An 11,718-nucleotide genomic window follows, 5' to 3' on the forward strand; every position below is an offset into this window, starting at 1 on the left:
TCAAATCGAGGAAGAGGTCTTGGATGGACAACTAGATCTTGCCCCCCGGGAGGGGTGAGATCCTAGGGTCGTCTTAGGATCGGCAGGCCACCCAAGACGGATCTAGACGACGTAGAGTCGACTAGGGGTGGAGGTGGATATGCGGAAGGCTACAACTAGAACTATGCTACATCTACTCCTAGGGCAGGAAAAGTAAGTAAGGTAATTGGTTCGATTGGAATGTGTTCGGGGGTTCTCAATCGGCCGTACCCCTTTTATTTATAGGGGAGGAGGTCTGGACCTTTTCCTAAGAGATAGCCAACAAACTCCCACGTGATTAGATGGATAACCACGCACGAGATAAGGATAAACATCCGAGTTAATCTAATCTCGGGACACGCGGACCGTCCGGGCCTATGGGCCGGACCGTCCGCTCATTTTGGTGTTCAACAAGGAGGTGTTCCTAGACCTCTGAGCAGCAGCCAACACACTGCGAGAACTCACACCAGTAATAAAGGACATAGACTTCAGACGAGTCTCTTCAGCAAGCAATTCGGACAATGCCTGAGCCATGGTGAGAGTATCCGAACTATGAAGCAGCATTGCACGAAGGGAATCAAATTCAGGTCGAACTCCCATAACAAATCTGTAGGTAAAGAACTTCTCAATAAACTTGTGGGCTGGACAAGGCACAACTGTACAAGCGGGCACCATGGAGGTCAATGCACTCATAAGACGATCAAAGGCGGAATAATATTCATCAATGGACATATCATGTTGTTCAATCACACGAGTCTGCCGCATAAGGGTATGTAAAAGAGCACCATTATCCTGAACAAATCGATCCTTCAGATGTGACCAGATAGCCTTAGAAGTGGTAAATTTGGACAGACTCATAATCATAGTTGGTTTAGTGCTATTGACCATTGCAGCCATTACCTTGCCATCATTGATCTGCCAAGTCTTGATTGCAGCAACATTGCTTCTATCAGCTGCTAAAACTGGAGAATCTTCAGTCAAATGAAATAGTAAACCGTGACCTCTTAATGCAGTCTGAACACAAAAGGTCCATTCTGGGTAATTATGCCCATCAAGCACAATATTGACAACAATAGCGTTGGCCGACATATTGAGGAGCAATAAAACAATGAAGAATAACATATCTGAAATAGACTGGCTTGATGGTACCAAATAAAAGAAACCCTAGCGGGTGCAGCGGATGAACAGTAGATACGCCGGTTGCAGTCTTGGACGAAACTGTGCCCAGTCACAGCAGATAAACAGATCTAGCCAGGGCCGCACTCAGCTCAAATACACACAGAATCTGGCAGAGCAGGGGCCGTTGCTGACGGAGGCAGAGCCGCGACGGCGGAGTAGGGGCGGACGGTGCTGCTGGCGAATGCAGGGCTGCAACGCCGGAGCAGGGGCGGATGGCACGGTTAATGGAGCAAAGGTAGACGGAGGCAGAGCCGCGAGTCAGGCGCTGCAGACGTAGCAGGGGCGCGCACAGACGAAGGTAGATCCGCGGAGCAGAGGCGGGCGGCGCTGCAAATGTAGCAGGGACGCGCGCAGATGGAGGCAGATCCACGAGTCAGGGTCGCGACGCAGGAGCAGAGACGGGCGACGCTGCAGACGGAGCAAAGGAGCGCAGGGGCGGGCGAACGGTGCAGTGGCCGCGACGGCGGCTGGCGCGCGCAAAGGAGCGCAGGGGCGAGCGGACAGTGCGCGGTGGCCGCGACAGCGGCTGGCCGCGCGCGCAGAAGAGCGCAGGAGATGGCCGCGACGACGGCTGGGGGAGGGAGGGCCGCGACGGCGGCTGGGGATGCAAGGGCCGCGAAGGCGGCTAGAAAACTAGGAAACCCTAATCGTAACCTCCTCTGATACCATGTTACTAACCTTGGATTGATAATTGATGATTAGTCCCTAAGGGTTGTAAGTAATATATATAGCTAGTAGGCCTGGGCCTAATGGGCCTTAACACACATAACATTTCTTGTTATTTTGTCATAAGCCTTCTCCAAGTTAATGAAAACCATGTCTAGGTCCTAATGCTCCCTATACTGCTCCATCACTTATCTTATGAAGAAAATGGCTTCCATGGTTGACCTTTCGTGCATGAAACCAAATTGGTTCATAGGGATCCTTTTTATTCCTCTCAAACAATGTTCAATGACTCTATTATAGTTTCATATTGTGGCTCAACAACTTAATTCCTCGTTAAGTGGTACAACCTCGAATATCTCTCTTGTTCTTGTAGATTGGTACCTAGAGATGGCAATGGGTAAAAACCATTGGTATCTCTTGCCCAAAACCATACCCACGAAGAAAAAACACGCTCGCTAAAAAACCATACCCATGACGGGTACAAATTTTTGCCCAAACCCTTACTCATGCTGGTTTTGGTACCCAACGAGTTTCCCATACCTACTAACATCAAAATGAAAAATAATTCATCGCGTAAATGACATTCAATATATTAATAAGCATGGATAAAAGAAACAAGTGATAACTAACTTTACCTTAAACTTCGTTACAAGTAGTTCATTTCAACTAGAACATATTCAATTAGTAGTGTTATGAGACATTCACAAGTTATGTTGATTTTAAGGCGGGGTTTTAAAATCCATGGGTTTGCGGGTATGGGTAGTACAAGAACAAACCCATGTCCACATACTCGTTTTCAATGACTCTCTAACCTCAGATTCTTAGATCCTACACACAAAGCGTCTATTGGTGTCATCAAAAGAGTCATTCGACTGAAAGGTTGTGTTCCCATTCTCAATATTGAACAATTTGTCAAAATACTCCCGCTATCTATGTCTGATCTCATTCTTCACTAAGAGCTGCCCCATTTCAATCTTAATGCACTTAACTTGGTTGAAGTTCCTTGTCTTTCTCTCACGGACATTAGTCATCCTACCTATATATTATTCTCTCATTTCTTTGTACTCTGATTTTGGTAAACATCCTCGTACGCCCTACCCTTTGCCAAACTTACAGCTCGCTTTATTGTCTTTTTTGCTACCTTGTACTTTTCTGTTGGAAAGAAAAAATCCATTAGGAATTATTTTGCCATATGGTTGGAATCATTATTAAACTGAAGCAGCAAGAGCATGCTTACATATTTATATGGCAAAAATACTGTTGTGAATGTTTCTTCTATGGGGCAATTGATGGTTGCCCCTACTCGGGGTTGCAACTCCGTGTTTATCCCAGTTTTTTAAAGTTCGCACGTATGCCCCTCCTTTTTTGAAATGAAGAGCCAGTTTGCCCCTTTCACCACTTAACAGTGTTAACTCAGCCTGCAAAAAAATGTTCACACCATTGGTCTTCTGTTTACTAAATATTACTAAATAGGGCGTACCTAATGCCGCAGGCCCGCACCGTGCAGGGTCTGAGGAAGGGTATCTTTATGCGCCAAGCCTTACCTGCATAATATGCAGAGGGTGGGGCTCAAATCTGGGACCTTCCGATTACGGACGATAGGCTCTACCGCTGCACCAGACCCGCCCTTCATTGCTCTTCTGTTTACTAACCTTTTAAAAATTTGCCCCCACTTTTATATGAAAGTTTGGAATATAATTATAACATAAATCAGACCATAAGTTTTGAAAATCAATATTTGAGCTTTGAATTAAAAATATTTCGAAATCGATAAAAAATGATTTTGGCATTAAATTTCGACAAACCGAGAACAATTTATTTACAATTTTGAAAATATATTAAAACTAAAACATTTTAAAATTATAGTCTTGCCACCCCCCAAACTTTTAATATTAAATTCAATTCATTTTCATCAATTTTTTCAAAATATTTTAAATCCAAAGTCAAAATTTTGGTTTTTAAAATTTGTGATCAAATTTATGTTATAATTATATTCCAAACTTTCATATTAAAATGGGGCAAGTTTATAAACATTTAATAAAAAGAGCGCAATGGTGCATGGGTATCTTTGTGGACTGATTTAACACCGCTAAGTGCTGATAATGGAATAGGGGCAAACTAGGTGTTAGTTTTAAAAAAACTACGGGCATACATGCAAACTTTAAAAAACAGGAGCAAAAACGAAGTTGCATCCTCGAACAGGGGAACCATGTAACAATTTCTTCTGTTTATGAGTAGTTAGTTTCCTGGAGTTTTCTTGTTGCACTTTGGTTTGTTTTATTCAGAACCATTAGTCCCTTATTCAAGTTTATATGATATTAACATTTATTTTAGTTTTTCCGTTTTTCTGTCGCTGTGTTCAATTTTTCGAACGGATTGATTTTTTATTTCATTTCCTACCAATATTTTTTGTTGTCTTCATTTTGTCCCATGGTTTTCTGGAAATGTTAAATTAGGAAGAGGTATGGCCTCGCAGGCAAATGTCTGCTAGGCAACATATCCCAGCCGCGAGGCGATCAGAATCAATGGTCTGGGGGCTGCTGCCTGGACGCACAACCTAACAGCCCTGTGCCACGACTGATTTACTATGGGCTTTCAGCTAACGTGAGCAATATCCCCCCTGCTCTGTTTGCAGACTGGTTGACTATTCGGATACCATCAATGATGAAAATGTTGAAGCCTCAAAAAGGATGCGATCACCTGCATCAGAGTTCACACGCATGGTCAAGTCACCACCATCGGATACCAGAGGCAATATCAGGTCATCATCTGTAGATTTTGGCAGCAACAACTCAGTCCAGAATCTTCATGCATATGCTGATGTCCAGAAGTAATTTTTTTTCTTTGAATTTGTTTCGTTTCATGTTAGTTTTGGTTAGAGTGTTGATTTTGGGTAGTGCTAACATTTTAACATGCAGCAGTAGTTAGCAAAAAAAGTGAGAGCTCTTATTGTGCCTGTTGATCATTGATACTAATAGTTGTTTTTTGTGCAATTATTACAGGTCTGATGCATCCTTTTCCAAGTTCAGAAATCAAATACAATCACGCATTGGTGGTGCATGTTCACCATCACAACAGATGTCTCATCTTTCAGACTCCAATGAACTAAACACGTTAGCTATTTCTCCACCAAAGCCTTCTATCCTTAGTGCTACCAGAAGAACAGGGATCTCTTCTTTGGATGCTACTGATGATGATCATTTGACCCCTTCAACTGAACTTGAGAGGTACTTATTATCCACTAGATGGCTTTTCACTTAATTAATGATTAGGTATGTTGCCTGTTGGCGTTACTCATGAAGCATTTTGTGCAGGGAGGAACAAGCAAAAGCCAAGCGGCTGGCTCGTTTCCACGTTGAATTAAGCAGGCCAGTACAAAATACTAATGATTTTGTGAAAACAGTTAAAAGCTCTGCAGATAAGTCCAAACAAGCCACATCAGTGGGAAGAACTCCTTTGAGAACAAATGATGACACCGATGACAATACTTTGGTTGACATGGATTCCACAGCTTTGGCTGCAATAGTTGGGCTTTGCCCTGATATGTGCCCAGGTTCTTCCTTAGATCGTCTTCACACGATACTATTTAGTTATTCAAATTGCCTTTTCTATATACCTTCCTCTAAACATACAGAACTAATATATCTTTTGCATATATATCCTTGTTTCCCTTTAGAACCTGAGAGGGCAGAGCGTGAGAGAAAAGGAGATCTTGATAGGTATGAAAGATTGGACGGAGACAGAAACCTAACTACTGAGCTTCTCGCTGTTAAAAAGGTACATACTACATTCCTTGTAAGCTTGCAGTATGACATTATTTATCTAAAGGAGTGGACAAAGAACCACGTAACCTGTCTAATTATCTAAAATCTTGAGCATCACATTGGAATTTCTAACTTTAAAATCCTCTGAACTTAATTCATCGTGACTTAATGAGTGCATGTTGTTACACATTATTTGGTTATTAGCATTAGATCATTTTGTGATAGCAGTGTCTTTCAGTACTTCTAAATCACTACTTCGGTGTACTTTCATGTAGTAGGCTGCTGTTCAATTTCAAGTGCACTTTTTTTTTTGTAAATTTAACAAGCGAACTCTCTTCCCAGCTAAGGAGGCAAGCACTCGCTTCCTTGCACAGTGGTCTTCAGAATGGCCAAGGCATCCCTATTTCGCAGGTTGTGGTGTGGCTTGCTATGGAGGTTAGTGTGTTTTCTTCCTTTGGACAGAAACTAATTCTGAACTGGGAACTTGTGAAATCCTTATATGCCTTCATTTTCTCTTTCAAGGACGAGGATGTTGAAAATCTATTAGAATACCATGGTTTTGGGTTGAGGCAGTATGAAGAACTGTACTTAGTCAAAGAAGGACCTTTTCTTAACAGTGAAAGTGATTTCCCATCTGGCTGTTCACATCTTGTGCATTCTAAAAAATCGCAGAGGGTCGTTGATGATGTTTCTTCTGGGCCAGATTGTGCTCCAACTAGCAAAGAAAAGACTGTCTTTCCATATACTGGTCAACCAGTTGCTGGCAAAAGAGATCTATTTCTACCACAGAATGCTCCTGCGATTCCTCCTGATGGCAGAATGGATTTGGATCCATCATTTCCTGGGCCTATTTCAATCACTCCTGACAGACAGATTAGCCCATTGTTTTCAGATCCTTTCTCTCCAAGAGCTGCCAGTAAACTATTCAGTTCAACACATCCAAAGCCTCTCTCCCCAACTGATGGTAGAAAAGACAGGTTTTCATCTGTCCTTACTGCTGTTTCTCCACGTACTGGCAAGAGGGACATACTGTCAAAAACACCAAAAGTAGCTTCACCAAAAGCTGAAGGCAAGACCAAATTGGTTAATGACCTTATAGCTGAAGACCAGGATAGTGGTGTTGCTGAGATCCCTCAGAAGGTAGAGATGCAAACAGACATACTGTGGTCACAAGCTAACACGCAAAACGCCAATGCTCTGGCAGAACCAATTATTTCACATCCTCTTGCAGATAGCATGTCTTTAAATTACTCCAGTATGTATGGAGCGGAAGATGACTTCAGGGCACATGTTTCTGGCATCGGTGCAGATATGGATGAGGGAACTCCACCAGATCATGAATGTCTGGTTATTGGAGCTGGATTGCCTATTAGCTCCCCTTTGTCCTATCATGAGGAATATGAGGATCATAGTATTAGTAACGGCACAAATGATGATTGGTTACCAATTGTTATGCCCGCAAAGAAACTAATTTCTGATGAAAACCTGAAAGCAATACTGAGGTTCTTTTATACTTGTTCTATTCGTTTATGCTCCCATCAGTAGAACTTTGGTGGTAACTTATAAAAGCTTGATTCCTATTGTGGTGTTTCAGGAAATGGAGGCAGCATGCTGCTGACAAGCGATTACTTAGGGAGCAGAAGAATGCTCTTGCTGTTGCAGCATTGTGTTCTCTATCACTTGGCCCACCAGTTCATAAAAGTACAACGGTAAGACATGTCATAGTTTTTTTTTCCAGTATCAGTAAATTGAGGTATCACTTTTCTTCTCTCGCTGCATTATAAATATCACTTTCTGCAAGATAAAAATTAAATTGGATGGAATTGTGTACCTCTATTATTAATTGATAAATCATCGAACTTTGGTGAAATTTCTGTGTGAACTGATGTTTTAGTGATTTTTTCTAGTGTTGTTAAAAAGTGATAATGATTAAGACTTGTGTACTATACTACTATGAAGGTGTCTAAGCTAGCAGTCGAAGAACTAGATATTGGCCACGCCTTTAAAGAAAGACAAGCAAGAAAGCAAAGGTCCTGGTCACGGCTAAATGTTTCGGAGTTGTCTGGTCCCATTCTAAATGAAAATAACCCTGATGCTAGATGCCTCTGCTGGAAGTTGCTTGTACTTGTTCCACCGGGTATGGAATCCCAGACCAACAGTTTTGTCTCAAAATGGTTACTTAGAAAGCTCATGGGTTATGGAATCGGAGATATTGGATTGGTTGTTTCTTCAGCAGGCCTATCAATTTGGACAGAGTGGATCAGTTTTCCAAATGCATGTTGTTTGTCTGTTGTTAGGGCCAGCGATCAGCAAGTTATTGATAATGATATTGCTAACAGTACAAGTTGTATAGTATTTGTAGTGTCTGAAAGCATTTCATGGGAAATGCAGAAGGAACGGTTTAACAGTCTTTTAGCCTACATACCAGATGAATCCAATCTTCCCCTTCTGATTTTCAGTGGCGATACATATAACGAAGGATATGAGTATGCGTCAAAGTACATCATCAACATGCTTGGCCTCAATGGTCTTAACAGAGGAAAGATCGGTTTGTCTTTGGTTATTTTTCTTGTTGAAAACTACACAGAAGACCATGCCAATGGTTTCTTTGATGATGACAAACTGCGTGAGGGCCTGAAGTGGCTGGTAAGTAGTTTGCCAGTGCAGCCTGATGTCACTCTTGTGAAGACCCATGAATTGCTTCTGGAATACTTGAATCCACAACTTGAGCTGCTTAACACCCATGTTGCACCTGGAGCTGGTCCTGGCGATTGCATTTCAGTATTCAACAATGCTGTCAATCAACTTGCAGAAGAGATTTTGGCTGCAGCAAACGCAAACCGTAGCCAATGGCCAGCTCCCGAGATTGATCTTCTGGAGAGAACAAGCAATGAGAGGATATATGCAGAAATGTTCTTGCCTAGCATTGGATGGTCTTCGCCATCAAGGATCCAGCCACTGCTTGCAGCCATTAATAGCTGCAAGATTCCAGAGTTCAGTTACGATCTATCTTGGCTAAACCATGGTTCTCACATGGGCAAGCAGATCCAGGATCAGAAGAAGTTACTTGAGGAGTGCTTGGCGAGATACTTGACCGAATCAGCCCGGCTGTTAGATGAAAGCCAGGTGGTCACCGAAGTGAATGTTATGGTGCAGAATTGTGTTGGCCTTGAACTCCGGGATTCGTCTTACTATCTCGCTCCCAGATGGGTGGCGATCTTCCGTCGTATTTACAACTGGAGGCTAGCAAAGCTCTCTACCGGAAAGTTCTCCGAAGCTTATGTTCTGACTCAGCACCTGTATCAGGCTCCTGCAGCAGCTGGCTCAAATGGTACCACACAAGGGCTTACTGCTAACACCGCCAGCAGCGATGCTGTGGATCACATCATGATGCCTGCTGTTTCAACCGGCATCACACTAGACGAAATCATTGAGATCAGTTGTGACCTCGATGCTGTTGATGCGCAGCCCGTAACTCTGGCACCACGACTGCCTGTGCATGTTCATGAAGAACCTCAGGCACTTGCTGACAACAACGGCGTGCATGGAGTTGATGAAATGTACATACCAAGAAGAGTAGAGTTGGGAGAGGTGATGCCCATCGAGACAGACGACAAGCTTTCCCAGCTAAGAGTAGAGTTGGGCGAGGTGATGCCCATCGAGACGGACGACAAGCTTTCCCGGCTACTGGAGCAGTGCACCAAGCTGCAGGACAGGATCGATGAGACACTTTCCATATACTTTTGAGCCCCGTAGTAAGGCTGGAAGGGTTTTGTTACACCATCCTTCCACATTTGTTGTAACTTGTAAAGCTAGATTTTGTGGAAGTGAAAACTAACACTGCCAAGTTAAAGCGTTCTTGTTTGGCAGGAATGAAATATAGAAGCGTCATTTTTCTTCTCGAATCATGTCATTGTCAGTAAAGTACCTAAAGCACGATTTGGGTCAGACCAGCACGGTAGGCCACGAGCAAGATCTAAACACGTTCTGTCAGTATAATCGTGCCAGGCAGACCCAAGACATTTAAATTACAAAAATAAACTAAAATGATCGCAGATATGGGTTTAGCTCCAAACATACATTGACACCCACCTAACTACACTCCATTCCACGGAAACCTTGCTCATGGCTAGATCCCACACAGGATCAGAAACCTTGCATCGTCGGCAGCAGCAGATGCTCTACCAAAACAAGAGCAGCAACACGAGATTTGCTGCTGGCAGACATCACATCCATTGTACGGTTAGTAGCTCTCTGCAAAAGACAACGGCCTCTCAATAACAATAATGGTTCCTCCAAAAATCTAACAGAAAAGAATAAGGTCTCTAGACAAATATCTTACGGAGGATGGCGGTGGGTTATTGCGAGGCCTCCTTTTGTCATTCAACTTCCATTCTGCAATAGAATGTGCACACTTATTGTGAGCTGGTTTGCAATTTCTCCTTCATAGCAAAGGATTTAGAAGATTATCAGATTTACCTCCACTTTCATCAGGAGGTTGGAGGTGGGATGCTTTGCTGCATAGACCAATCCAGTACCCCCGTCCATTTGATGCCAAGTTTGCACCGGTTGTGATGCAGCTCGCTGCTCGCTTTGCACGGGCTTGGAAGCATCTGATATTCTGCCATGCATCGGCAAAGGGTGCATAGGAGAAAGAGCAACACATGAGAGGCTTCGTTCCGTTGGAGAGCAGATCTGTTCATGTGACTTGCTTCTGATTCTACAAATACAGGTACCTCTGACTGTATTGTGTGCACAGCTATTGACGCTCCCACGCTACCGTAGTCCGCTTTGTCACTCCCTGCAGGGCCTGACAGTAAATTTTGGGAAGAACAACAAATTTTCAGCCAGTCACTGAATAAGTTACTTCTGTTTATGCTTGCAGAACTTAAAATTTTGGTGCACCTACACTTTCCATGTCTCAGATATGCACAATGATTATCGTTATATCATCTGTCCTATTTTCGTGCTCCAGCCATAGTTTGTATGACTCTGCAGCGATTGCTGAGCAGGCATCTCGAGGATCTTGATACGTGGCAACCTGTAGGAAACAAGGAAGAATTTAGCATTAGCGACACAGATAAAGCCCAGCAAGAAAAATCGCATATTTATCATTGGTTCATAACTGAAAAAGTTCTAGCAGTCATGCTAAATTAAGGTAGTTTTTTTTTATTGCCCCAAGCATGGCATAAATGACGATTCGTACCACAGGACAAAATAATATACTACCTCAGTTCACAAATAAATATATGATGCTGTTGACTTTTTTTTCAAAACTTTGACCATTCGTTTTATTGAACATATTTATTTGAAAATGTAAAATTTTAAGTCACACTCAAACAACCGTAAGTGATAAAACAAATCATAACAAAATAAACTATAACTCATTTTTTTTAAAATAAAATGAGTGGTCAAAGTTTTTTTTTAAAAAAGTCAACGGTGTCATATATTTATGTACGGAGGGAGTACATAAAAAAAAGCATGAGAACGGGAAACAGCTATTAGCAGCCTGGTTTCGTTGTATAAGTATATAGTGTTTCTAAACTGGAGGAAATGTTGGGGTGGAAAAGTAGGAGGTTATGATAAGGGGACCATCCAAACTATAGTCACCTTTGGACCAAATCAAAATAAAATCGACAAAATGCAGGTACGACCATAGTAATTCAGCAATCATCAGTTCAATCTGAAATGATATGTCAGTTTTGGGACCAACAAGATAGCCAGCATTCCTTTTTATCACTTTATCAGCAGTACTTTAGGAAAGTTTACTTTGTCCTTACAGCCATTTGCCTAGCTTGTCCTCCCACTTTTCTTCACACTTCCGATTAGCCAATTTTCTATCACAGCTCAAATGCTAGTCTATTGTTCTACTACTCCATAAAGTTACCTCCACTTTGGCAGAACTTTATTCACAGAGAGAGAGGGAGGGAGAGCAAGCAAGCTTTAATAATGATGACAACGGCGATCGACCTTGGAACCCTCACTATTCCATAATCATTACACCATCCTGCAGTTTCAGCTTTCTGAGAAAAGAAACTTGATTGATGGAGTACTTTATAGTATGAAGAAAAATAATAGTAGCAAGACACAG

At 42.3% G+C, this 11,718-nt stretch overlaps 1 protein-coding gene across 1 annotated transcript; it reads left to right on the forward strand.

The window, feature by feature from the left end:
- Positions 1–4,363: 4,363 nt before the first annotated feature.
- Positions 4,364–9,535, forward strand: LOC103633506 (SAC3 family protein B). The gene is made up of 8 exons (XM_008655189.4): positions 4,364–4,693; positions 4,866–5,090; positions 5,178–5,416; positions 5,540–5,640; positions 5,970–6,062; positions 6,150–7,129; positions 7,222–7,336; positions 7,587–9,535. The coding sequence occupies exons 1-8, from the start codon at positions 4,554–4,556 to the stop codon at positions 9,372–9,374; spliced, it is 3,681 nt and encodes a 1,226-aa protein (XP_008653411.1). The 5' UTR covers positions 4,364–4,553; the 3' UTR covers positions 9,375–9,535.
- The last annotated feature ends 2,183 nt before the right edge of the window (positions 9,536–11,718 follow it).

The sequence above is a fragment of the Zea mays genome, chromosome 7, assembly GCF_902167145.1.
Source record: "Zea mays cultivar B73 chromosome 7, Zm-B73-REFERENCE-NAM-5.0, whole genome shotgun sequence".
Taxonomy (NCBI): Eukaryota; Viridiplantae; Streptophyta; class Magnoliopsida; order Poales; family Poaceae; genus Zea; species Zea mays.

Coding starts and splice junctions, on each gene's coding strand:
- LOC103633506 (XM_008655189.4), top strand. CDS start 4,554: ATGCGATCACCTGCATCAGAGTTCACACGCATGGTCAAGTCACCACCA. Junction 5,091..5,177: donor CCTTCAACTGAACTTGAGAG/GTACTTATTATC, acceptor CATTTTGTGCAG/GGAGGAACAAGCAAAAGCCA. Junction 5,641..5,969: donor AGCTTCTCGCTGTTAAAAAG/GTACATACTACA, acceptor CTCTCTTCCCAG/CTAAGGAGGCAAGCACTCGC.